Source organism: Temnothorax longispinosus, chromosome 10 (assembly GCF_030848805.1).
Source record: "Temnothorax longispinosus isolate EJ_2023e chromosome 10, Tlon_JGU_v1, whole genome shotgun sequence".
Lineage (NCBI taxonomy): Eukaryota > Metazoa > Arthropoda > Insecta > Hymenoptera > Formicidae > Temnothorax > Temnothorax longispinosus.
The window spans coordinates 6,752,492-6,779,428 of NC_092367.1; the positions used below are offsets into that span (position 1 = coordinate 6,752,492).

The 26,937-nt window shown below is 39.9% G+C and overlaps 5 protein-coding genes across 34 annotated transcripts in view; 3 read left to right on the forward strand and 2 right to left on the reverse strand.

Annotated features, from left to right (window-relative positions):
- Positions 1-718: 718 nt before the first annotated feature.
- On the reverse strand, positions 719-5,770 carry Droj2 (DnaJ heat shock protein family (Hsp40) member A4-like). Of its 4 annotated transcripts, none has more exons than XM_071791129.1 (5): positions 5,522-5,770; positions 3,567-3,747; positions 3,163-3,460; positions 2,723-3,062; positions 719-2,633 (listed from the first exon to the last, which is right to left on the reverse strand). In XM_071791129.1, the coding sequence occupies exons 2-5, from the start codon at positions 3,702-3,704 to the stop codon at positions 2,204-2,206; spliced, it is 1,206 nt and encodes a 401-aa protein (XP_071647230.1). In that variant the 5' UTR covers positions 3,705-3,747; positions 5,522-5,770; the 3' UTR covers positions 719-2,203. The 4 variants fall into 4 exon arrangements, with proteins under 4 accessions (XP_071647230.1, XP_071647229.1, XP_071647232.1 ...); XM_071791128.1 differs by having other exon boundaries at positions 3,567-3,750; XM_071791131.1 differs by having other exon boundaries at positions 3,573-3,750; positions 5,522-5,769.
- Positions 5,771-6,545: 775 nt separating this feature from the next.
- Rps24 (ribosomal protein S24) lies at positions 6,546-9,280 on the forward strand. Of its 4 annotated transcripts, none has more exons than XR_011734085.1 (5): positions 6,546-6,635; positions 7,018-7,086; positions 7,179-7,502; positions 8,184-8,257; positions 9,161-9,280. XR_011734085.1 is itself a non-coding variant. In XM_071791138.1 (4 exons), exons 1-4 carry the CDS (start codon positions 6,710-6,712, stop codon positions 9,161-9,163), a joined length of 411 nt encoding a protein of 136 aa, XP_071647239.1. In that variant the 5' UTR covers positions 6,695-6,709; the 3' UTR covers positions 9,164-9,280. The 4 variants fall into 4 exon arrangements, 2 of the variants coding, with proteins under 2 accessions (XP_071647239.1, XP_071647238.1); XR_011734084.1 differs by lacking the exon at positions 6,546-6,635 and adding an exon at positions 6,695-6,724; XM_071791138.1 differs by lacking the exons at positions 6,546-6,635; positions 8,184-8,257 and adding an exon at positions 6,695-6,724.
- A 281-nt stretch (positions 9,281-9,561) lies between these two features.
- Positions 9,562-11,747, reverse strand: LOC139820688 (uncharacterized). Of its 3 annotated transcripts, none has more exons than XM_071791132.1 (3): positions 11,470-11,747; positions 10,793-11,002; positions 9,562-10,443 (listed from the first exon to the last, which is right to left on the reverse strand). In XM_071791132.1, the coding sequence occupies exons 1-3, from the start codon at positions 11,600-11,602 to the stop codon at positions 9,641-9,643; spliced, it is 1,146 nt and encodes a 381-aa protein (XP_071647233.1). In that variant the 5' UTR covers positions 11,603-11,747; the 3' UTR covers positions 9,562-9,640. The 3 variants fall into 3 exon arrangements, with proteins under 3 accessions (XP_071647233.1, XP_071647235.1, XP_071647234.1); XM_071791134.1 differs by having other exon boundaries at positions 9,562-10,368; positions 11,470-11,746; XM_071791133.1 differs by having other exon boundaries at positions 9,562-10,374; positions 11,470-11,746.
- Positions 11,748-12,392: 645 nt separating this feature from the next.
- On the forward strand, positions 12,393-19,918 carry LOC139820685 (uncharacterized). Of its 3 annotated transcripts, none has more exons than XM_071791125.1 (4): positions 12,393-13,219; positions 13,432-13,606; positions 14,781-15,409; positions 15,885-19,918. In XM_071791125.1, the coding sequence occupies exons 3-4, from the start codon at positions 15,269-15,271 to the stop codon at positions 18,669-18,671; spliced, it is 2,928 nt and encodes a 975-aa protein (XP_071647226.1). In that variant the 5' UTR covers positions 12,393-13,219; positions 13,432-13,606; positions 14,781-15,268; the 3' UTR covers positions 18,672-19,918. The 3 variants fall into 3 exon arrangements, with proteins under 3 accessions (XP_071647226.1, XP_071647227.1, XP_071647228.1); XM_071791126.1 differs by having other exon boundaries at positions 13,432-13,600; XM_071791127.1 differs by lacking the exon at positions 13,432-13,606.
- Positions 19,919-20,380: 462 nt separating this feature from the next.
- The window catches only part of LOC139820682 (uncharacterized), an 83,721-nt gene continuing 77,164 nt past the window's right edge, over positions 20,381-26,937 (forward strand). For 9 of the 20 annotated variants that reach the window (XR_011734067.1, XR_011734071.1, XR_011734070.1 and 6 more), the window contains exons 1-2: positions 20,395-20,736; positions 23,266-23,651. Coding sequence is in view for 6 of the 20 variants with exons in the window: in XM_071791116.1 (XP_071647217.1) it covers positions 23,433-23,651 (219 nt within the window). In the remaining 14 variants the exon portion in view is untranslated. Of the gene's footprint in view, positions 20,737-23,265; positions 23,652-26,937 lie in introns of all 20 variants that reach the window. The other 11 variants (XR_011734077.1, XM_071791114.1, XM_071791115.1 and 8 more) reach the window with 6 other exon arrangements.

Genomic DNA, 26,937 nt, shown 5'->3' on the forward strand with positions numbered 1-26,937 from the left:
TCGCGAGCTCGAGCTCTCGCGAGACGCGAGGCAGAGCGGTCGCGCGCGACTCGCGACGGTGCCGCTATCGGTCGGACGGGACGCGCGTTAATTTCGCGGTCGTCCTCGCGGGCTTATTCGATATCGCACCCCCTTCTCTCTCCTCTCCCTCTCTCTCGTCTCTTTTCTCTCCATAGAATGGCCGATGACTCCTTCTCTCTCGCGCAGAACGAATGAATCCGTCATTCACGGAATGCAGGCATTCACGAAATAACGAGCGATTCGTGAATCGACGTTTCGCAAATGTTTACCACGAATCTTCGCGTATCGCGTGCGAATTGGCGAATAATTGAAGGCTCACAAATCTATATATTTATCGAATAATCGATTGCACGAATGCCAAGCTAACGTAAAAAATTTACTCCGTTTTAATTTCATTCGCGTAAAAGCTCACTTTTTTTAATCCCATTTATTTTATTTATTCAGTTTTAAAATAAATAGAATCTCCTCTCGTCATTGAAAATTAATTTTGACGTTACCTCTTTCTTCTATTTCTAAAACGAAAACTACAAGGAGGCAAATCTATAAATTAAATATTACGTCATTAGCGATTAATCTGCGCGTTTACTTGCGACGAATTAGTAAACCTTAGGAGGAAATTACGTGGAACAGTGTTTCGATTAATCGAACCATGCGAGGAATTTCAGGTCCGATTTTGAAAAGGGCGTAAAATCGATAATCTCATTTTACAGTTCCAAATTTATTAGAGACGCTCAAAAAAAGTACCTAATCAATCACCAATTTTTCCTATAATAAATAAGATTACAAGACATGTTGGCTATTTATTAAAATTCGCTATAGTAACTGCGGACGAGTACACGACCATGTATACAGTAAATTATGTGAATGTGTATTGAAAGTATATTAATTTAATATAGTACAGAATCTATGAATTATCTAGAGCATTTGTTCATGCGCGTTGATGAAGATAAACGGTGAAAATGACCCAATAAACTTGTAGAAATATATCTATTAAGAAAAGATCATTTTTTGTTTATTTGTTTGCATAAGTTTCCACAGGAAGGAAATCACTAAATTGACAACCATTGATTTTACTAAAATATGTAATAAAATCTCAGCATTGGCGAATGTAAAGAAGGGAAATTATTAGATCCGACACAGTATCATTGCACAGAAGCTGCTTATGAATACGCGCAATCGTCCACACACACACATACAGGAACCTGATTCCCCGTTTTATTTGCATCATTTTGCAAACAAAATTGTGTTTCCGTTATCATCGTCACACGCCAGTATACAAAAGCGACTGGAAAAAATTAAATACTACGAATATGGAATAATGTCCCACTTTGAAAAGTTTCAAGATCTCTAGTACGATTGATAACGTTACATTAAGGCTTTAACCAAGCGTAGTTTATACCGTTTCCACATTGATTGACACATCCCGAGATTATTTCAAGTTCTAGAAAACTGTAAAAGACAATTTTCCGGCTTAAAAATCCGGAGTAAACAAGTTTGCTGCTATTAATATCTGAAGGAAGTAATCGTGTACGGATAATTCACATAATTGAACTAAATAAACATATATGAATTTTAACTCTATTTTTAGCCATGTAGTATTTACTGTCGAGCTGCTAGCTGGTTATTGGAGCGATACACGTGGTCAAACATCAGAGACAATCGCGATGTTCGAGAATACATGATGCCTTTCATTATGCTGTAACGTCTGGCGTCGGAACTTTACGTTAAATCTAAATAAATTTAAATTTTCTTATCATTGTGTAATGATAAGTACACATTTTTAGTGATCCTCTATCGAAAGAAACAACATAGTTACATAGACAAACTAAAATTCTAATAAAGCATCTTATTTATAAGTATCTCAGTAAGATGCACTTTAATAAGATCCTTCATATATAGGGAATAGAGATATGCTTTTCGTTAGGTGGTAACGATTATCTACTTTCAAGATCGTATGATATTCCGCGTAAAAATTAATAAAGTTAAAGAATCAATAACTACAGTACTCACTGTTTTGCGTATCCAAACAGTCGAATTATTTCAACTTCTTTTTCACTCATTGAACAATTTGCCTATATATATCCATGTTGTTTCTTGGGCACGATACAGAATCGAGCGAATGGGACAGAGAGTTCGAAATGAAAGAAACGGCTATGTTTATTACAGGGTTAGTGTAATCAAATTAATGTGTGGCACATTGGACTCGCGACGGACCCCCCTCGTCCTCTTCATACGCTTGTCTCGTGTCTCTCCGCCTTTGCTCCTGCTCAGGATCTAAGTCAGTAAGTAAACACTCCTCGGCACCGTCTGGAATTATAACCTCTTCTCTCGGTGGCAGACACTGCTCCAATGCCGGGATAAGCGATGGTTCTATGCTCTTCGGGAAATTGACTATAAATTGTATTATAAGTCTGCCGTGTGTAAACGGATCCTTGTAAATCGGCATGCCCTCGTTCAAGATGCATTTCAGGTCACCGTGTTTTGTCACGGTCCCGGGAAGTGAGGTTATCACTAAATCTCTACCATCCAAAGTGCGAATCACTTTCTGGAATCCACATAATGCCTCTACAAGTTCTAGTTGCATTCGCATGATCAGATCGTTCCTCGAACGCCTGTAATTTAATCAATCGCGACGTATTAATAACAGTTAAATAATGAGTCAATAAATATTCTGAAATAAATAGTCTGAAATATTACTAACTTGAATACTTCATGATCTTTCTCTTCGAGAATAATAACTATATCGCCAGGTTCCAAGTCTGGTTCCTGATCACCCTCGCCGCTGAAAATTATCTTCTGACCATCGACCATCCCTGGATCAACGTGAACCTCAAGTATCTTTCTATCTCTAGTAGTCTTTCTTCCATTGCAGTACTTGCAACGATCACGGGGATTGATACGCTCTCCCTGACCCTTACACTCTGTACACATGGTTTGTAAGTGTTGCAACATTCCCGGACCTAATTGCTGGATTTGTACTTGTAAGCCAGAGCCATGACAAGTCGAACATTGTTCAACGGAACCTTTCTTTCCACCGATACCTAATAGGAAAAAAAAGGAAATCGTTTTCTCTCGCCACAGATACACAGATATAGATGTTTTTAGAATTATAATTGTTCTCACTCCATAAAGCCAGTTTACCTTCGCATTTTTCGCAGATGACGTTCTTTTGCAGAGCAAGTTTACGAACAGTTCCCTTGTAAAGTTCCTCGAGAGAAACTGATAACTGATGCATGACATCCTGACCTCGGCGGTCTCTCCTCCTACCTCCTCGTCCGCCAAATCCTCCGCCAAAGAACATATCGAAGATGTCCATAGGAGAAGAGAAGCCGCTACCACCCATACCGCCTTCTTTCAAAGCTTGCTCCCCACCTTGATCGTAGATACGCTTCTTCTCAGGATTCGACAATACCTCATACGCTTGAGAAATTTGCTTAAACTAAAAAAACATACATTTCGTAAATATTAGATTTTATCATGTGTAACGCGATATACATTTAAAATTTTAAGATTCAGTTTTATTTTTATTTCTTTTCTTTGCATACGAAAACCTTTTCTCCTTCATTAGGATTCTTATCGGGATGATATTTCAGAGCCAGCTTTCTATAGGCCTTCTTCAAATCTTCCTGCGAGCATCCGGGCTTCACGCCCAGTACATCATAAAATGTAGTCTCCTTAACCATTTTCACGTGTTAAGAAGTTCGTGTTATGTTAAAAACGCTCCTGCTGCTGAAACCAAAAAAAAAAATATTATAATAAATTTCTCAATTTTTTAATTAAAGGTGCTGCCAATACATGACAATTTTCCTTACAGATAAAAACGCTTAAAACATAAGTTTTACATTCTTGGAAGGGAAAAAAATGCACATGCATAATGAATTCCCTCAAAATGTCACATCACTTAATCTACCGATAAAATGACATCAGAGGAATCATATACGCTCTATTCGTTTCATTGATGAAGCAAACAACCCGAGATGTTGCGACATACGCAGGCACGACCAAAAAGGTATAGTCACGTTTAGCTCATAATTAATTCATAAACAATAAATCTAAAACGAATGCATCGCTTTTGTAGCGTTGCATAATTGGATCTAGACTCAATAATACTCATAAATTCTAACATGGTCAGAACTCAGATATGATCGTAGAGTGAGCGCGTAACGCGACTATGCAACTTGGAGTTGTTCTCAGGAATATTTAAATTAACAGCTCAAGTTGTTACATAAAGTGCAACGGATAACAAAAGCACTTGGCAACAAATGGCCCCAGGAGAAGAACTTCCGTTCTGACCTTGAATTTCAAATTGTACTTATATCTAACAGCGAAAAAGAAGAGCAAAACCAAAAACGGGAAAAAATATTGAGCATAAATGTTCGTTTCTTTCTCTTTTTTCCTAATTTTTAATCATGATTTATTTCAAGTCTCGCAACTTGCACGCGGACGGTTCTTCGCGCAGCTCCAGAGGTTCGCCTGTAAAAATCCAAAGAACGCAACACTCGTGCGTGGATTCATGCGAGTTTCAAAATGGCGTCTACGGCAGGGCTGGGAGTATATACGATTGAGTAGACCAGCGAGCGGAGGATTTTAAAAGGCGAGGCGCGTGTCGCGGACGCTTCTCGAACAAAGACCCGTCTCTTCGCTTCCCGGAGTCTTCCGGTGTCGTGCAGATATACCGAGCGCATGCGGTTCCCCCGAGCAGGATGAAAAAATCGGCAGCACGGGATAAAAAAAAACGTTTGCCGGATCACTCGCGATGAATTTCGCTCGCTCGCGATTCGATATATGACGGCTATGACGCACGCTGTCGCGAGAGAAGCGCGTTTCTCCGTGATAAGCGAGTTTCTGCTATTTCCTTCTACCTCCCTCCCTTTCTCTTTTTCTTTCTCTTAGCCGTCTTAGCCAATGCCGCGGCCCGCGGGTGCATCGTCGATCGACGCGAGTCAGGGAAGCGTGCACGAAGGCTTGAGAGCCAGGTTACTGGCTTCCACCATCTTTCTTTCCGAGCTCGCTGTCGCAACGCGAGTACTCGCCCTGGCCGATCAGCACGACTCGATTGAACTCGAATCCCGCTTCGTAATGTCCAGTCCAGCTAATGTGCAATCGTGCGAAATATATCGCCGCGCAACCTTCGACCGTCCGCTAAGCCGTCCCCTCCCTCGCCACCCCTTCGCTGGCTCCGGTAACCGTTACGCGAACTCGGACCAGGAGGAATCGCGACGAGACTCCCGACTCCGTGGACAGCGGTTCCGAGAAGTTCTAGACGTGTCCTACGCCTCGCGCGCGAGTATGCCAGTCGCTGACTGCGCCTCTCGGAGCGAGCGAGCGAGAGAGAGAGAGAGAGAGAGATCGCGCGGGCGGACCAACCGACCGATCGATCGATCGTGCGACTTCGTCCGCCCGTTGCTCGCCCGCACGGGCCACCGTCGGATCGGCGAACGCGCGAACGGATCCGCAACCTCGACAACGGGGATCTCGCGATTTCGCGAGAACCACTTACCTGCTAACGTAAAAGCGACGAGGCGAGTGTCGCCCAAGGATGACCGCGCACGTTTCGCACGAGCCTCGTTCCGTCCCCGCGTCCGCGTCGCAACGTTTCACGTACCGAACTGAACGACTGAAGAAGACTGAACCCCGTGCGCCCACGTCGCCTGCCGATATTGCCGCCTGTGCAGCGCGCTACGTTCTCGAAACTTCCTAGAGAACGGCAATGGTCAACGTCAGGCCGACGGTCGTGCGCCAATCAGCTTCTGACGTTGGCGGAAGCGCTACGCGCGCACGGCACACGGCCCCTTTCGAAAGTTCCCGTCCCAATTTCCACGTCGGGCCGATCAAGCAGTTTCACGATCGACAATTGTGCGCATCTATTTTTTTTTTAATTAAAAGATGAAAGACATGCCATGTTTTCCTTCTTTTTAATTTATAAAAGATTTTACATGGATAACTTCTTTGTTCGTAACAGATTTTACATGGATAACTTTTTATTTGTATCGCATGATTCTCTCGAATGATTTCGACGAATGATTTTTGGGAAATTGAACCACGTGGAGCTATCAATATAATGTATAATATATTTTTAGATATTCGGTACATATATTTTTTAAAGAAATTAATTTGAAAATCAATATATCGCATTTGCGACAATAATAAGGCGTGTATGTAAAATAAAATATTGAATATTAATTTTTCTTACATATAATCACATTTCTTATTGTCTATTATGTAATCACATTCTTCTTGTTATTTTCTCTTTATTGAAATGTTTTTTTCTTCATAGAGAGATACGATAATTATCCTCGCATCTCGGCTGCAAATTTATTCCTAGAAATTAATCCTCTGTTGTTAATTTCGAAGCGATTCAGTATCTTAAATCGTTTGAACCTAATAAAAGCTTGAAAATTAGATGCAGAATTTTTAACCATTTTTAATCGATAGTGCCGGGCATAGGTATGTATAAACAATAAAAAAAAGTTTTTCTATTGTAAAAATATCACGTGGGTGCGCGATGTAGACGCTGCCGTGTGATCTATCGCAGATGGCAGTGCACGTTTCCGTGCGTGCATGCCGTGAATTTTCGTGTCTTTTTCCGAGCGGTACGCTAACCGGTCAGAATGGTATGTAATTTGTATCGAGGAATTCTGCAATAATCGTCCAACGAAACGTGCGACGTTTGATTGACTATTAAATAATGGCATCTAATAAAGTACGTGTCGCGTGTATTAAGTTCGGGAAGTACCGATTACGAGTAGCAATGCTAATCGTTAAACGCGACGTGACATAACCTCGGATGAAAATACATGTTTGTTATTTGTGACGCTTAATAAATGAGGATTATTAACTGAAACTTTTTAATTTTATTTATCATATTATTTATCGTTGCCATAGAATGCAATAGAACAGCAGTGTCTCCAGTCTATTTTCAATACACTTAGATGCACTCTAATAAAATAACCTAACTCCACAAATAAAGAGACTTATTTTGATTCTTGCTTACAGACGGAAGGTACAGCTACCATCAGAACGAGAAAGTTCATGACCAATCGGCTCCTATGCCGAAAACAAATGGTGAGTGTGTGAATCGAGTGATCTATGATTTCTGTATCTATTAGCCAATTATTATTGATGATTTATATGTACCAACGTTTTGTTTTGTGCAGGTCGTAGATGTAATCCATCCTGGACAACCATCGGTTCGTAAGACCGAGATACGTGAGAAACTAGCTAAGATGTATAAAGTGACCCCAGACGTCGTCTTTGTGTTTGGCTTTCAAACCAACTTCGGCGGTGGCAAATCTACTGGGTTCGCGCTTATCTACGACACCTTGGACTTTGCAAAGAAATTCGAACCTAAATACAGGTTAGCAAGGCATGGTCTCTTCGAGAAACAGAAACAAACCAGGAAACAGCGTAAAGAACGCAAGAACAGAATGAAGAAAGTTAGGGGTACTAAGAAGAGTAAAGTTGGAGCAGCGTCTAAAAAGGTAGGCGAAATAATGTCAAATATATTTCTTACATAAACATATGACCATACTTCTTGCTCTATTACTCAAACGTTATAATGCTGTAACATTGTAAAAATTTTTCTTTATTCTTTCTCACTGTTGAATGCTTTTCAATATAAGATATCTTTTGCATGTTGAAATAATGTTTCTTTTTTCTTAATTATGGGGGTTTTGGCTTAAATTTCTTAAATTAAAATTATAATCGGCCTTAAATTATATATTCTACATGATGTGGAAATCTTTTTCTCTTTGTTATCATTTAGGTAATTTTATCGTATTAATAAACTATTATATTCGAGAAAATTCAGATAGTTTGCATATAAAAATAAATTTTATTACATAGCACAATGAAGTTCTTAACATTATTGAACGAATAACCATAAATACATGATAAATATTTACATATTTTGTAGAAAAACTTATATTTAACAGATTTTTTAAATTTACTAGTTTGAACTTTTTATATTCCTCATAATATAACAGTTGTGTAATATATGTGTGATATCTATGAGAGAATAACGAAATAGAAATATAAAAAAAATATAAAAGATTTCTTATTGAACATAATAGTGTTTATGGGCGATTCAGAAATAAATTTTCCTTTGGTCTGATGTTTATTGTGCATGCTACGGTGGTATACGCTTCTTATTCACATTCTAGGGAAGGAAATAGAGAAATGATCATCATTTGTACTACAGACTTCTGGAGGGGCAATATCTTGTTGCTTAATCAGGGTCAGCATGCAAATCTTTAAGTTTCATACTTTTGTTCCTTGTTAATTGTATGAGCATGCTAATAATTTGTTAATACTTCTATATAACTTCTGAATGTTATATGTGATGTTCTGTTTTTTATGGTTTATTTATTATATTGCTGATCACAATTCTAATGTTTCAATAATCCAAAAATATATTTTATTTATATAATAATCTTATATAGGCTATTATATTTTCATATTAGACATAATAAGCGTCTTTAACGATGTAGAGTATTGTGTAAATTTAGAAAATGCATAATCAGGTAATACAGGACTTGATTACTTATTTATATTTGCATTTTACTTAGTAAATTAATTTTAGGTCTACCACTAAAACGTGTTATCTAATATTACTGCAATTAAAATTAAGCTTTTGCTATACTATTCACATTTTATTAAAACTAGTTAAATTAAATCATATTTTCAAAAAGGAAAAAATATAATTAAATTTGTCAGAAATTTAACCTTTGTTCTTTTTTGTAAAAGCTTTGGTTTTAATGAATTACAAATACGTTAACAAACTAACAAACAATTTTACTTTATCTTAAAGTTTATTCTGTGTTACGTATGTATTCTATATTAGTGTAAAATTAGATGTGCACGAAAATTGCTAACATCTAAATAATTTTAAAAATACTTTAATGTTATATTATATTGAATTTCTTGTTAGTGCATATACTTTTTATATTTAATACGCTTGAGAGAGATAATGCTTTATATATTAACTACAGATATATGTATATGTGCTGTCGTACTTCCATGACAATTTGTATATTATTGCAAAATTTGTTAAAATGTGCATGTTAAGCAGTTGATTTTAAGTAAGAAAGGAAATATTCTTTTTGAATATACACAAAAAATTCTTTTTTTTCTATTACAGTAAAAGAAGCCATCTTGAAGACCACGATCATCGACGTAAAAATTATTATATTTTACTATGGAATAGCGCTGTAATTATAATAAATTTTACGGAATAAACGTGTATTCTTCTTGATGAAAATCCATTTCGCCTTTCTCTTGACATCTCGTGAAAATCCCTCGTTAAAAAATTTATTATATTGTATTTAGTTAATGTTCTGTTATCCCCATAAAAATAATATTCAAAATTTCAGGTTATTTGAGTGGAATGACTAATATTTGAGATTTAATTAATTTTTTCTAAGATATATTTGTTTATATAAATCTATTTAAAAATTCAAATAATTATTTTTGTCGATTTTATCTTATCTATTTTTAGCATGTTAATATTTTTAGATCTAATTAATATGTATTTACAACTGATTTACTTTAAAACTTTATTAAGAAAGATTGGACCAAGACATACATCTGAATTTATTCTCTGATAATATGTAACTTGTTTTTAAATTATGACTTCGGCAGATGCTGGACGAGGTTTCTTTGTGGTACGTTTATTGATGGTCTCGTTCTCTTCTACTCGCTTGTTGAAGATAGGTAAAGTCAGGTCGGTGGACGTTATAGGTGACTCATTGACAGTAGTAATAACAGTTACCTCTTCCGTGGATGTCACGCTTGCTTCAGACGCTTCAGTAGTAATTTCAGAAGATTCGATAGATGTTTCAATTGATTTAACAGAAGTCGATTCAGTGGACGATATCGGTTCGACAGTAAGCACAGTAGACTCGATGGATGGAACAGTTTTTTCGGTAATTGTCTCGATGGATATTACTGTAGTTTCGGTAGGTGTTACAACCGGTTTACTGTCCGTTATAACAGATTCAGTAGAAGTCAGGATTTCTTTAGTTGACGTTGCATTCGGCTCTACCGAAGTTGTAATTAACTGGGTAGTAAGTGAAATCGATTCGGTAGAAGTTACGGTAGCCTCAGTGGTGGTTACAGTTGATCCGGTAGAAGTTAAGGCTGATTGCGTTTCAGTAACAGTTTGGGTCGTCCGTTGTCTCGATGTAGTCGATTCGATCTTCGGCGTAGTCGTTGGAGGTTGCGTAGTTTCAGAAGTTCCGAATTTGCGGAAGTCGGGCGTCCACTCGATCCCGAATGTGGGTGGCGAGGGCAGATTCGGTAGCCAGGGCCTCATGTCCCACTCATCCGAATCACTGTCGTAGTCATTGCCTGCAACTTTCCGGATGATGTACCATTTACCAATCCGGACGCCCCAATCTCGTTTTGGGTCAAAAGTTAGGCTAGCTATTATCATGAAAAAAATTAACAAAATAGGAAAGTTAAATCGAGATTGTCTAGAGAAGTCTAAAAACTTGGGAGGACACGGTCGCGAAAGGCTTTGAAAGACGTACGCGGTACTATATACGCTATAGTGCTAATTGTATCTCTTATACGATCTTCGTGAGTGACGCATCACGTAAAAGGTCGAAATCACGTATGTTCAATTATGATCTGTAGCGAAGCAGAAACACGTGATTTTACGTCAAGCGCAGCGGGAGTTTCAGCTTTACAACGAGCTTGTGACGAGATATTAAAGGAGATCGCTACGGATACTGAACTGACTCCAAATTTCATGTTATCGAGCTTTGCTTACACAAATCTAAGACCAAGCCTGGGTAACCCGGTATTCGACCCCCTATGTTTTTATCGATGTTCAAAATATCCTGCGGTGACAAACTCGAAGTTGGACCGTCTTCGCCGAACCACTCTTGCCATTTTCTCACGATTCGGTCCTTCAGCACTTTGAACCAATCTCGTATTGTTTCTCCGAATCCAGTCGATCGACCACGAAAACCTGCTCCATCTACGACGTTTGGATTGAATAAAACGTTAAAAATTTATAGGGTTTATAGTAGAATTGGTACATCGCAATCTAGCAGCACAGTTTCATTTTACAACCTTGTTAAATTCTCTATTAATTTATACACCTTTGTGAAAATTGACGTAATTCACATTTAATCACAGATATATTTATTGATATTATAAACGCCATATGTGTCTATCTTCTTGAAGATATACACTTGATTTTTAACAAATTTGGCAACAATTTGGACGCACTAGATTTAACATTTTATTTTGCACGAAACTGGAAACTACATTCTTTACTTTTTTCCCTTGGAGGATTCAGGACAATTCATCTCAAGAGCTCGAGAAACTTAAATACATTTGATTCAACTATAATATCGATCGTATCAATCCTGCACTTAATTCTCCTGTACTGCAAGATGTATAATTGATATGGCACTTATAAACAACTACAATGTACACCACCTCTATCGAAAATCGGTGTCGGCGTAACGAGCTGACAGGTGAGGAGCAGCAGCAGCAGCAAGACACCTGAGAGCGGTCGCATTTTTGCGACCGGACAAACAACACCGCTCTGCGTGCGGGTGGACAAGTGCATGCGATTTTATATGTCCTCCGGCGGAAATGCATGGTATGACGATCTCGTTAGTGCTACAATTTTATCGGGGGATCAAGCCCGCGCATGCTAACGTAAACAAGGCCTTGTTGCGCTCGTTCCGATCCCGATCTCTCAATCGGTTGACCGCCGTCATTTTCGCAATATCTATGTAACTTACAACAATCCGAAGTACGTGGCGCGCCGGCAAGATAGATGAACAATCGCTCGTTCCGCGAACCTCGGGCCACGGCATCACGCTATTGTGCCGCGTTACGTATGAAGGCAAATTACATACGCTTATCCGTGATTACTCATGTGGGCTGGACCGACTGGCCTAAAACGGGCTATCAATTGATTACCCGTTTGCGCGCTGTTAATTCACGGTTCTACACGGGTTTCTACTGTTACGCTTCTGTCTGCGCTTCTAATGTTAGAAAGACCTTATTTTATTTCAACGTATCTCTATTTAATATCGTTTTACGCTTTTATCGGCGCGAACGACAAATGATGCTCGGCTTGCCCCAACAAGGGCAATTTTAGATCCATAGCCCAAATAGCACATGTTGCTTTCATTATACGTTATTTGAACGTATGCAACGATACGTGCTATCTAGGAATCGACGCGCGACGTTTCGTCACTCAACGTAAGAACGTAGATGGTTTTTTAATAATAAGCGCATTGCATTGCAGTTCATGTTACAAGTTTGAACATGTAACTTTAGGCTTGGATCGGTTTGGGAAACCCTTTGTGAATAGCCTACTCAGTCAACCCCGAGCATCAGTTACATCATATCTATGTTATAATTTCGCACATGTTTTTATATTACATTTACATTGTTGAGTACGAAATTCCAACACTGATGCTCGGTGTTGACTGGGTAGAAACGTGCAGGGCGCTCGCTTTGGGAAAGAAACGCACTGCCCGTCGGGGAATGAAAAAACGTTCGGCGGGACATCAGCTGGTACGAGATTTAACGGGAATCAGATGATCTGTAGCTGCTAGAAATAACGAGCTATCGGATCTTTTGCGATCGACTATAAGTGTCGGTGATGGAAGTGCTGCGAGCTATTAATTTCATCATAAACTCCTGCTAATGCCTTCAACCAGAAAGAGAGTCGCGTAGGGCAAAATAGCGACACGCGTAAACGCAGTTTTCCCAACCGTGGCTCGCCGTCGATCGACAGAATCAAGCCGACGGGTTTCCGTAGCGGGATATTTGCTAAATCATCGCCCAACTCGCCATGTTCTCGGGTTCCTGGCCCTGCAACACGCCACGCCTGGCGTGAAATAAACTAATCGTGGGCAGGCCGAAATAAAGTGAGATTTGGCCCGCTGCGTGCCGCGAGGAAAAGTGGACTCGTCCAGGATTGATCGGTCATTTCGCATTCGAATCTCTATCGTTTTTTCACGTATCCCTCAAGCATCAACCCTTCGAGCGACCGCTACTTGGCTACTCATCGTGTTTGGCTTCCAAGAACTTTTTATTGTGCGCATGAGTCTACCGTAAAGGAAACGAACGCTGACGCAACGTCACGCGAGACAGTCCGTTCTGGGATCTGATGGCGAAGCCGGACCAGCGAGCGTACAGAATCAATCGTGGCTGATCGAGGTCTCAGGTGAACGAACGTTCCTAGCGATAAGTATCATGAATATATCCCCACTGATGTAGAATCGAGTCGCGCTGTAAGACGCAATTTGTACGCATATTACGCGTAATTTAGGGAGTCCAAAGTATCGCACGCAGGCGATATCTATATGTGCGTTTGGTTATGTTACGTAGACTAGCCGTATCTCGATAAATAGATCATATAGAATGGGAATTTTCCAGTGGGCGAATCTCGGTACGAACATATTGGGTAAAAAAAGTTGAGAGACGGGACGCGATAAAATTCAACGGAAATTATCTTATCTCCTAACTTGGACTCGCCCATTGTTCTCGAGTCTACACTATACCGTCCAATCGTGTGATAGCACGCAGTCAACGCAGTGGCGGAACGGTAACCGTAAAGACCCATTACTTAATTATATTTGATAACAATTTTACCAAAATTACATTTTTTATGTTATATTCTGTTGAAAAATATAATTAAAGCGAGCTTAATTTCGGACTCTTAAATTAGAAGTTAAAGAAGCTATAATTAACACAACGGACTTAGCAATATGTATTAACAGGATTAGCGAATCAATCAAGACTTGGCGTTCAACAATATAATCAAAGACTAATTAAATAAATGAGTTTTTCTTATTGTCGAACTTTATTAATCATGAAATGTACAACAATGTTGTTAAAAAAATTGGTGAACATTAAAATTCACGTAGTTTACCCATATCTTTGGCGAGGAACGTAAGAAAACCTATCCACGATGATGTCCTCAACCCGATCAATATCTTTTAGTTATATATATGTCTTAATCGAACCGGTATACAACCGCATTAATTGAAAATAAGGTACGTACATTATACTTTTATTGTATTTTTGTTGAGCATTACTGACTTTCGTTATAGCGTATTTTTTCTACGCGAGGTGTCTTCTCTCAGATCGGTGTTTGGAAACGACATTAGCACGTGTAATTGTTAAGTACAACCCGCCGACAAGATATCCCGGATACGTCGACTATTAGAATCGCACGAGTTATCATTCTAATGAATGATAACAGCCTTAATAATATGTGACGTTTCATTAATCGTTTCTAACATAAATCTGGAAATCCCATTTACATCTTACAAAATATTGTTCACATGTCGATTTAATACTTGGGTTTTAGGATATGTAATACGTATCTCGATACGTCTCTCTTCTAAAAACGCAAACTTACGGGAATTATCGCGTTTTTAGGACTTCCCATCCTCTGACCCCATGATTCTACCCTGTCTTAATCTGCTGGCGCTTCTGCCCAACATAGGCTTAATTGTTAATTACGAATTGTGTCGCAATATCCAATCGATATAAGTATGATCCGGAAGGAATTTTTAGAGAATAGCGATTTATTTGTCTGATTAGTCTTTGATTGTATTATTGAACGCCAAATCTATGATTCACTAATCCTATTAATACGTATTGCTAAGTCCGTTTGTTTTAATTGTACTTTCTTAATTAAGACTCCGAAATTAAGTTTGTTTTAATTATATCCTATGTATCTCTCTTCTTCCTCCTTCTAAAATTATAATTAATATTAGGTAAGGCACGAGGCGAACGAAAATATCGACGAAGCAAATAATCCCAACTCCCAGTGGGTATCGGTGCCCATCGAGCCAGTATCGGGTATCCAGCCCTGCATCAGTTCGACAGTGGTCGAAGCTGGGTCGGGTTGAAGAGCTCAGCTCGGCACAAACGCGTCCGTTCTGTCCAATAAGGATAAGAGAAGGCGCAAGTACGGGGAGAGGGCAGTAAAGAAGGGTCGTAGTGCGACGGAAAGAGAGGGACTCCGGACTATCGTCGTAGCGACCGTACCGAGTGGCGCGGAGAAAGAGGCATGCGGTCAGCGGTGTAAGGTCCTAAAGAGAGACGCCAAGAATTCGCCCAGCCTGCAGCCATTGAGCTGATTGTGAGCCATTCCGATTCCGGCCAGCAACGGTTCGCGAGCAGCAGCACTACCAACGTTTCAGAGGGGATTCAAGTGCGATCTGTCTTCCAGCAGATCGCACTCTGTTGACCCTGTCCCAGGATGGCCGACGACGCCGCCGCAAGCGTCCGCGAGGAAAACGATGATGCGGCGACACTGGCATCGTCTTTCTGCCTCGTCGAATGCAAGACGGAGCCATGCACCGACTTGATCAACCCGCCCGACGAGGAACTATCGGTGTTTGTAAGTTTCCGGGAATCGATGGGTTTCCTTGAAATTCACATGTCGTGCCACTTACGCCTGATCGGAGAGTGCTTGTTATTAAAATTTTTAGAAAAAAAAGATGTGAAAAATGCTGCTGCGTCTCGCCAAAATCATTAACCACTGTTTTACCGCGCTTTTTATGTTTATGTTGGTTAGGCTACGATTTAATTGCCATTTTATATTGTTACGTGTTTAAATTTATTATTTAATGTTATTTATCAGCCACGTGTTATTCATCAATAAACGAGAACCTAATTTCTGCGATAATTAAGTTTTTGCTAGAAAAACTCCGATTACCAATTTTTTGGTTATATCTCTGGATATAACCAAAAGTAGTGCACGATCACAATGTAAATTTTATGTTTTTGTTTTAGTTTATATTATGATATTGGAAAAAAACCAAATATATAATATAATTGAAAATATTATAAAAATTATATATTTTCTATTATAGGACGAATCCACACTACATATTCCGGTATCCATACCTATGATAAAGAATCCAATTGTCTTGTTGGAGAGATGTGATAAAATTTGGGAAACGTTACAATTGATAAGGAATATGCAGATTGAGAAGTCAGCAGCGCTAACCGATGATTGCGACAAGAATGAAGAGGAGAATGAAGAGGAAAATGAAGAGGAGAAAGAAGAGGAGAAAGAAGAGGAGAGAGAAGAGGAGAAAGAAGCGCAATGCTTGGACAAGGTTAAAGAGTCTCCATCGTACATCAGGTATCAACCTAGAAGAAGTGACTACACATTGCCATTGCCTTTTAAATTTTCTGTCCAAAGGACAAGGAAAGTATATCCTTGCACTACCTGTGGTAAGCAATACTTGGAGAGACGATCCTTAAGATGCCATTCAGAAAGAGTACACGGAGTTGTTATTCCCTTACAACGTAAAGGTTGGAAGCGTACCGTTTTAAAGAAGAAAAATGAAGCCACTTCAGTTGCTTCAATCGGCAAAGAAAGTAATAGTGCTGAAAAGCTTTATGGTAATAAAGATTCACGTGAAAAGATTACTACAAAGACAAAACCTACCAGAACTGCAACTACTTCACCTCCTACATCGATACAGTTTGTCAAGTGTACATTATGTCAGCAGAAAGTACCATCTTTAAGAAAACATTTAATTAATTATCATAAAATAGGAGGTCCTTCAAGTGTGGTAGAACAGCTAGAATCGTCATTATTAAGTGAGACTACATCATCTGAAAATGAGAAAACTATATCAACAAATAAATCACATCAAGATGGACATCGTATAATGGACAATGAAAGTAATGCTCGTGGAAAGTCTCAAGTCAAGAGAAAGACAATCTATACCTCACAAAATGCTAGGAAGAAACTCAAGTTGAATAATGAATCCAATGAGTTTGTTCCGCCCACCGTCACGCAGCAGAAACAAAATTTAGTAGTACATGGTCGATTCAAATGTAACATTTGCTTGGGAAGATATTCATCTACACACAGTTTGGCCAAACATAAACGCATTCACAAATTTCGCGGAGAAACTAAAGAAAATTTTCATAAATTCCAATGTAGATATTTTAATTCGCCATTCAGTAAGAGATACAAATCATCAATTGAAGCAAAGTCTTCCACGATGTCAGTTAATACTGTTGCAAAGGACACTAGCAATATAAATAAAAGCAGTACATCGTTTAATCAAACTTCCAAGATTAATCGAGCAACCCGATACAGTGAAAGAATGAGAAAAAATGAAGAAACTACTTGTATATGTGGAAGATCATTTCGAAATCCTCATACCTTGTTCATTCATAAAAAGCATTGTGAATTATGTCCAAATGAAGATACTGCGACACAAGACAGCAGGGTCAGCAGTGATAGAGACTCTGGTATTGGCCTTAACATAACAATCAAGAAACGAAACGATTCTTATGAGATAGTTGGTAAAGATGATGAGGATAAATCTCAAAAGTCTGAAACTTCAAATCTCGAAGAAGACACTTCATCTCTGTCTCACACATCTAATTATGCCAAAGATTTTACAAAAGCGTTTACTACACAGCGAGTACTAGACACATCTCAATCATCCAAATACAGTAAAGATCATAGCATTTTGAAATTACAAGATACAGATGAAGACGTAATCATCGATATTGAAGATGATCTACAAATTTCTCCTAATGAAGATAATATAGCGAAGCAGGTGATGACGCGAGAAGATGGTAAACGGTATTCGTCAAAGCAGCAAAACGATGATGCAGAAGATGGAAAAACTGAAAGAGTTTTCAATAAAGTCATTACATTGAGACAAATGTGTCAAGAGGTTCTTGAAGTTCTTGATATGGGTGAACATGCGACATCCAGGAACACAGAAAATAAGAACAAGAAATATAGTCAGATTAAAGATCAAGAAACGTGCAAGGAAAATAGCCAGGTAAAAAAACAAGTAATACATCAAGGGAAGCGAAAACTACGAGCTAAACGATATCAGTATACCAGAGTGGAGTTGGATCACTCCTATGGAACAAAGGTCGACATGACGCATTTTGATCCATTGATGTGCGCATATTGTAAGGAACGGTTTAGTACATGTAAGTCATATGATAATCATCAGTGTACTGTTAATAATGGGAGGTCATTCGATGAATTTTCGCTACGGTTGCTGTGTTTCTGTTGTAAAGAGGTACTAAATAATTATAACGAATTTGACGCGCATGTGAGAAACAAACATTTTGATAAGGCGTATCATTGTTACCACTGTCCTGAACGATTCACGCATGACAAAGCACGATTGCAGCATTTTCATTCGGAGCACAACGATCTGCTCTGTAGATTTTGTAATAAAAAGATTTCTATTTCAGCAAAGGCCTTCCACGAGGGTTATCATTTAGGTTTCGGTTATCCCTGTCATAAATGTAAAAAGGCTTACACGAATAATAAGAATCTTTACTATCATAAACAAACGATACATTCGCGTTGGGCTGATAGCTTAATGACTTGTACTATATGCCTGAAATGTGTAAAATATAAAACTTTTAAAGGTCATATGAAAGCGCACAAGCATAATACATGTTATTTTTGTGGCAAAATGTTTTCCGATAGAGTAGGTTTAGAATATCACACCATGATGCAGCATGGCACAAATGTCAAGTTAAAATGTTATACCTGTGGTACGCGGTTTCATACTAAAAAACAACTTGAGATGCATGAGCAGATAGATGGATGTAACAATGATATACACAAAATGAAAAAGAAAGGATTCTTAGCGAAATAGAACGCGCTAAGAATCGTTGAGGATATCTTTCGCTTGAGAGGAATAATACAATATGTATAGACGAAATAAACTAATTACAAGAATTGATATCTGACACAATTAATTCCTTTACATGTCGGATCATTTTCAATTCACGTCCGATATGCAAAGATACGTTTATGTGTTAATATTATTTATGATGCACGTACACAAATTTCATATTTTGTTACACAGCTGACATGTGAAATCGCGAAGAATCATATGTATTGCGTTATTTTTATCTTATATCTGATACATAGGTAGTACTTTTTAAAACGCCTGTATCTCTCATCTTGTGTTTCATTAATTATATAATTATATCGTTCGCTGAACAATCAATATTCTATTGTATTTAGTCTGTATAATGCTAATACTTTGTAAACTCTGCAAACTGAATCTTGTACGCGGACAATTTTTGCTTTAATGGCTAAATTCATAATGCGTTTAACATTTCTACAGAATCTGTCAACTTTAAGTTTACGAGACATTAGGATTACACAAACTATCCGTTCAATTGTAGTTGATCTGTAATTCTTAATATCCTCTATAAAACCGTAATGTAAGGGTGCGAAGCTCCTTTTGTAAATGATGTATCATTAAGAGACGACGATAGCTAATACTATTTGTAACAATTGTCATATATTAATATTAAACTAACATTTTCATTATTAAATTAGAAATGATAATAGAAAATTTATTAAAATATGTTTGACGCCACACCCGATTGCAGAAAACTGTTTTGAAAATCTCTAGTACATCATTTATTTTTAATGTTGTTGCTTAAGACGAAAATCCTAATAAACCAAAGGAATAAAAAATATAATCTTTGTGCATGTAAGACAAGTTTTTCTTCCAAGGTCTGTAATTGAATTTTATATTGCGCCATTCGTGATGATAAAACATTGTAAGGAACGCTATCGTAATAGCGAAGTTTATAATTTTTATAGCATTACTTCTAATTAAATGTTCCATCTCCAGCTTCTGTCAACTGGTGTATTGAAATGGTATATTTAATGTGAGGCTTGGTTTAGTATTAAATATAGTTTTTTATTAATTAGCTAATATTGGCTTTACATTTGGTGGTAATTTTATATGTGTTATAGTGTTATAGTGTAAGTACACTTAAAAAATTGTTTTAAATTCAGTTGACGCGACGATAATAAAATTGTTTACAAATTTGTACATACCGCGTTTGTTCCTAAATAGAATAAGAATTGTGAAAAATTGAATTTGACAATTTTACATTGATTTTTACCTCCAAGTTAGGAATAGGTCGAATAATCTATCGTACATTAGTAATGTTTTTCTCATTTTATTGAAATGCTCTAAAAATTAATAACGTTTGTCGATGTCGTCGTAAAATTGTTGCACAATGTATTTATTCGATTTGCATACCATGTAAATCTCTTACACATATTTCTCTGGAAATTGAAATTTTCATTTTAGAATTAATGTGAGTTTGGATTATAAACACATTTAAAAGGAAAAATGTCATACATATATATTTTATTTCAGGGAGATCAATGAATTAATTAATAAGAGTTTTCGCGAGAGGCTATCGATTTTCTGTATAAAAAAAAATAAAAAAAGGAGAGAACAAAGTGTCGCGCGGCGTTGCCGGCAGGTGCCGCGACGGGCGCGGCGTCGGCGTCGCCACTCGCCATCGCGGCTGACTCTGACAGCGCGGCGGTGGCGGCAGAGTCGGCAGGCGGCGGCGGCGACGATCAAAGCCGTGCGGAGTATCCGGGAGGGCGGTCGCGTTACGCTCGGTGCTTTCGTCGTCGCGCGAGTCTCTCGGAGTCGGTGTGTCGTATATACGTGTGCGCGCGCGGTCCGCGGCGGCCGGTCGATGTGAAAAGGAGTAGCGAAACGGAGAAGGCGGGCACGAGCGAAGGATGACGGCGCGGCGTGTGATTTGACAAGTGGAGAAGGTAGCGTTCGATGGGAAAAAGTTGTTGAATGCCGTTCAACACCGCCGGTGGTTGACGGACTAGTGGACTTTAAGGTATCCGTCGCGCGCGCAACCCTGCGTGTGTGAACCCCTCCGGTTAGTGCTCTCTCTCTTTATCTCTATCTCTCTCGCTCTCTTTCTCCTTTTTCGTGTCTATCTCTCACTCTTCCTATCTCTTTGTCTCCTGCTCCCTTTTTACGACCGCTCGCGCGTTAGGGTAGCGTCCGAACGTCGTAATCGCTCGATAGTCGTGCGGATTTGAGGCGCCAAGCGTCATCGAACCGCGGCAAACTCGGCCGAAGTGCGGGAAAAAGGGTTCGAGAGATCGATCGCCCGCGAAATGTACCGCCGCGCCGAGGAACCAGACGGAGAACCCCCGCGACGCCGCGCCGTTGACGCTAATATATTATATACATAACATACATACACCTAAATATATTTATACACATGTATAGTTATGGATATACATAAAAAAATAGATTTATACATGCATGTGTGTGTATATTTACGTATATATGTGTGATTTATGTATGTACGCGCGTATATGCGTGTGCGTGGAAAACGCCAGTGGAATCTTGGCGTGGTAATTGCGGGATGTGCCATCGTTTTGCGCGTTCTCCAGGTTTTCCTGTTTCCCACCGACACGACTAATCGCGCCTCGCGCAATCCGGTTCGATCCGATCCGATCGCCGACGAGCCGGAGCACGCATGAATGTTTGCCATTAAAGAATCTATCCCGCGGTATCAATCGCAGAGGGTGTCGTGTTTACTACGATATAGGCGTCAGTTTTCTGTCGACGCGACAGAATTCCAGCCGCAATTAAACCGTGATAATCGCCTCTCTCGGTTTCGGTTTAACTTCAACCCTCCGTCTGTCGTTAAAAATTTTCGTTACCATGACTAAATTAGCGGATTACGAGAGATGCTCCGAGTTGGAATAATATTGAATCGTCAATTTAAGAGTCGTCGGTTCTCCAGTAAAGATTACTTGTGACTTACGTTACGTACGTCGATTCTCTTTATTTTTCCAATGCGGATATATCATTTCGGATACTCTCGAATAATATTTCAATATTCTACATCAATATATTAGTAATTAAAATATATATTAGTATATTACTTAATATTCTAATATTAATTGACCCTCCTTCCCCCCCCCCTCTCTCTCTCTCTCTCTTTGGGTCCATTTCTTCCGTTTTTAAACTGTTATTTAAGCGCAGAGAAAATGTGAATATAAAAATGACTAAAACATATGGGCGACCGTTTGGAGCGGAACGTATACCGAATGCGCGGCTGGGTTAAACCGACGCGCAGACGAAAGAGAAAAAAAAGCAGGAAAGAGAAAAACATGCGCTATTTTGAATTTCGGATAGTCTGCGCCTCGCGAGACGCCGAGAGACTCGTCCTCTCGAGTGCTCGAGCACCCGTGAACGTCGCGGCAGCCGGGACGACGCGACGGCCGCTTTTATCGCCGCGGCTCGGAGAGGCGCGCAGCGCTCGAACGGACACGCTCGAATCGATTTTCCTGGTGGTTCTACCGTCGACCGTGGTGCGGGCTTACCGCTCGCGTTGCGTTTCCGCGCGAGGGTTTTCCGCGATTCCCCTGCCAGCTACGGGGCCCGGGGCCCCGTTATTTTGCTCCGGTGTCGTCGCGTGATCGCGACGACGGACGCCGACGACGCGCGGAGCCGCGTTTCGCGTCGGTATGACGTTAGGACCTCGTTCGTCCCTTGGCCCTCGTCAGAGAGCCCGCGATCCTGACCAAAGGTATCCCGCGTTCCTGTAAAAAAAAAAAGAAAAAACTCGGAAAGCTCGATCTTTGCTTTTACGATTGTTATGTTAGACCAGTTGGACGATGGTTATTGGCGGCTCGCTTGCGAAAAAAATCGTGGCGTGTGTTCTGAGCGAAAGTATACATCCCGAGCAACACGAACGTGCCAGGGTGGCGGTCGAAAGGTCTGAAAGACGTTCCGCATCTTTGAGATGATAATTTCGTATCTTCGTGTTGTTTGGCGATGTTAGCGGTAAGAATTGCACTTCGGGCGAGGCTCGGTCTTCTTCCTCCTCGGTGGAATAGCGAATGGGAGGATGGTGCTCACAATGTGCTTGTGAACCGTTTCGTCATGTACGGTTATACCACCCGTATCGTTTCGTGCCGACTAAAAATAGCGTTCCTCGAAGAACAACCAAAGTAATTCGGCCCGATGGAACCTCCCGTAACACCGTGCGCTCGACTATTTTATTTCATCGCCCACGGGAATTTAATTTTTAATCGCCCCAGCGAGAGGCGTGCGGAATCGCGATGTGGATCGAGTCCGTAATTTCAGATCTACTTTAAAGTTAAGATTGTGTTTGAAGTAAGGCTCAAGTTACGGCGCGCGGTCCATTTTAATGCGAAACATCGCAAACTCGAGCTTTCCATGTGTTCCATTCCAATCTAATAAAAGCCAAGTTTTGGCTATTAATAGTCCGGATTCCGCGTCTCCGGGGGGGGGGGGGGGAAACGGAAGCCCTACGGCCCCTACGTCGAGGGGCTGAAATAAATTACGCGTTATCGGTTAGGCGTCACGTTCGTCACGCTCGCGCTTCGATCCTTCTCTGATCGGTTCTCGATCGGCCGCACAGATATCGGGATTCCGAGCCGTGGATCGAGGTTGGGAATTAACGAGCGGAAGTGTAAGCGGAACGGGTCCGGTGAGGACGGTGGCGGCGGTGCGGCGGCGGCGGTGGCGTGGTTGAAGAGGGTGTGAGACAACGAGAGGGTGAATCGACGGTGAGCGACTGAGCGAAGGATGACGGGCGAGGACGGAAAGCGCGGTGGCGGTGGCGGTGGCGGCGCCGACGACGTTACCACCGGGACGAACATGAACACGAACGTCACCGACAACGCCAACAATGTTAACGCCAATGTTAACGCCAACATAAACGTCAGCCAGCAGAACGGCGGACCGGAAAAGGCCCCCGTAGTCGGCGGTACCAACGTGGAGACTCTGCCACGCACCGGAAAACAGGTAAGATTGATGAGCTTTTTGTTGAGGGTGGAAAGCACCGAGAGTGATGTGGATCTGGAAATCTTAGACACCGATGTAATTTGAACGAGCTTGATTTGACGTGTCCCTTTTTTAGTTTTATCTACGACATATTAACGACGTGAGTAAAGAAAGAAGATTTAATTGAGGTTTAAATGCAATGCGATGCAAAAAAATAGTTAATTTGTTCCTTCGAGTTATCCATTACATTTCTTTCTTCGTCACTAAGTATAATTTATTTTATCTAAAGTTCTATCTAATTGTAAGTTTGTTTTATCTAAATGCAGGCAACGAAGAGAGGAAGGTAGTAAAAAAGTAATTCTTAAAATTTTCTATTTACTCTTGACGAAAATGTCGAAAATTATTTCTCAAATCTGCGAAGTAAAAGTAGGAAAGCTGTTTAAGTTTATATCATTCTCAGTGCTTCAGTTTTATATCAGGAAACATACCGTTGATGTCGGAACTAGCAATTTTACTAGTTTATATGCTGCGAAAGATTAATGTTCTTTGCAATGCGATGTTATAACATGTATATTAAATCGAAAATAATATTTTATTATGATAGAAATATTTCTCTCCATATATATCGCGATATTGTAGTAATTAAAACCACATAATTATATACAGGAATACCCATGTAATCATGTTTAAAAAATTTGCTGTGTCACGCAATACTCGAGAGTTTTCGAGGTACTGCATGGTGCGTTCGGATTAGTTTGTCACGAACATATGTATTTTTGGCCACGAGGGAAGTGGGTGGCATTATCGCAAATAATAGGCTTCGTATATACATGGCATCTAATAGCATATACGGGCTCGCATTCAACCGTTTCGCCGCATGTCAGCTCGCAGTTTCGATTGCGTGGGTAAAGTGCGAGAGGAGGGTTCGGTACAGCTGTACTCTCCCATTTGACACTCTCTTCTCACGCGCCACGTTTAGTTTCTTTGACAAAAAACTTTCTGCATGAACAAATTTTTATTTATCTTTTTCTGCTCTTGCATTACTTTTTTTCAGAAATCCAAAGCGGATGTATCCGGTCATCCAGTCATGTCGCGATAAACAAGCTAATATTAAAGCATCTGTAGTTTCGAAATATATTTTGCCGAGTGTTTCGTAACTTGAACTGGACAGGGCGATGCTGTTCGCCAAGGTTCCCATTCATAGAACACGCGGTGCTTACGGAGCTCTATTTGTTGAACATCTGAGAAGGCGTCAACAGGGCGACCGCCTTTGTCATAGATCGTTACGTCGACCGCGTTAGCATGCAAAGCGATCATTAAGACGAAGTGGCCGGCCGATTGTTGCGGCCTAAAGGTCACGGTTACTCCAGGACGTAGGCTGCTGCGAAGGTAGCGGCGCACCGCTAGGTAGGGGACGTGCACGTGCCCATGTTCACGGTACCGCAGATCCTGAACGTTCCTCTCCGGGATAGAGAAAAAAGTCCCACATCGAGTGGGCGCGCGCGATTCCACGGGAAACAGAAAGGTCGCCAGGTAGAGAATGTTAGACCGCTTCGTTAATTGCAGTTTTTTCCGGAACACATACGTGTTTGTTGTTATGTCGTTAAGTACAAAAATAGTAAAGTACAAAAGCATTAAGTATTTCAATGGTGTGTCTCGGTAGTTTGAAACATGAGGGTAGTATAAGGCTGAAGTACTTTGTTGCGTTCTAAAGAGAGCCGAGAGCAAGTTGTTAAGACTGTAGAATTTGGACAAGGTAAGCTTCTTACCTGAAGACGACATGCGAGAAACCGGTTGTGACATAGATCAAAATAAACTGTGAGTCAGAAAACGATTCCATTTTTAATTTACGTCTTTAATTTATCATTTTAATCCCAAGTGAAAGATTTGCCTTAATTCATCTTTTTCGTAGAGAAATAAAAAAATTTAATAATTAAATTTTCTACTCCGTCTCATCGCCGCATCTTTGAATATTTGCATTTATTGCTTAAATACCTTTTGCAGCAGATACATCTGTGAGTATTTAAATGCACATCTTCTTAGATATTAAAAATAAATATTTCCCACAGTTCTGTCTTTATCCTACATCTATAATCTCATTCGTGATTATATCTATGATTTTAAGAAATTTTCAGTTGTGCGTTTGCAATTTTGTGTCGCGCGTGTCTGAACGTAGTGCATAAGTTATTATAGTAGATCTTTAAAGAATATATATGTATGTATCCATATATTTCATCGATGTGGGTAGAACTAGCTGATAAAAAGATAAATTCATGATACTTTCAAGTCTATTAGGTATATGTATATTTTCGTCGCTGTGCTGCGACAAAAGTCAAGGCTCTTACGCTAATTAATGAGTATTTCTCTGCTGAAACAGTCGTTGCTTTATTCTCTAAAAATGTGTCGTAACGAGCGGTGTCCACCACGCGTAACTCGATGACCAATTATTTCATCCTGCCTAATGTTGTGATGTCATACGCTATGAACGTCGCTGACTCTTCAGTTTAACAAACGTATCATCATTTCTCTTTGCAGAATCTCAGAGATCAATTCGCGAATTAGATCGTTAAACGTGGAAATATAGAATGTATATAGGTCTGACGCTATCTCGTATACAGGGTGCGGCATCTAGTACGATTATGTACCTATGGGTAATTAGAAAGGTAATAATGTAGGGTAAAAAAGCAACGTTTTCTCATAATAAAATGAATAAAGTCTTTATTAATTATTTTTACAATAAAGATATATGTCCTATAATGATAAAGAAAGATAAAGATAATGCTAATAAAACTAGAATTGTTTGAGATTCATATTAGCACAATTAAAATTCATGTTCAACTTATCGCTGCGACTGAGGCGCGGCATTGAGACACAGAACGATAAACAATATAACCGATTGCATATGCAACGTCGCTTATCGAGAAAGTGTTCAACGCGCAGTTCGTCGTACCTACTACACGCGACGATTCCATTGACTCGCGTTTCGATCCGGCTGTCCGGCATGCGCCAACAGTTAGCCGCTCTCTATGTACACATTCTGGACTCTGGGATTACGTCATAATTTCACCGTGGACCTTCGCCAAAGAACCTTGAACAATGTCTCGAGGCCACGGCTAACCAATCCCGAAGAGAGATCCGAGCGCGTATATATTTCTCCGCCATCATAGATAAAAATACGTTTCCGTCGAACTACGTTCGCTGTTGAGTCATGTTGTTAGATAGCGAATTGATTAATTGACCAAGGCGCAACGACTGGTACAGCTAAAAGATTGGTAGTCGCGAGATTGCGTGCCCTATTCCCCATGTA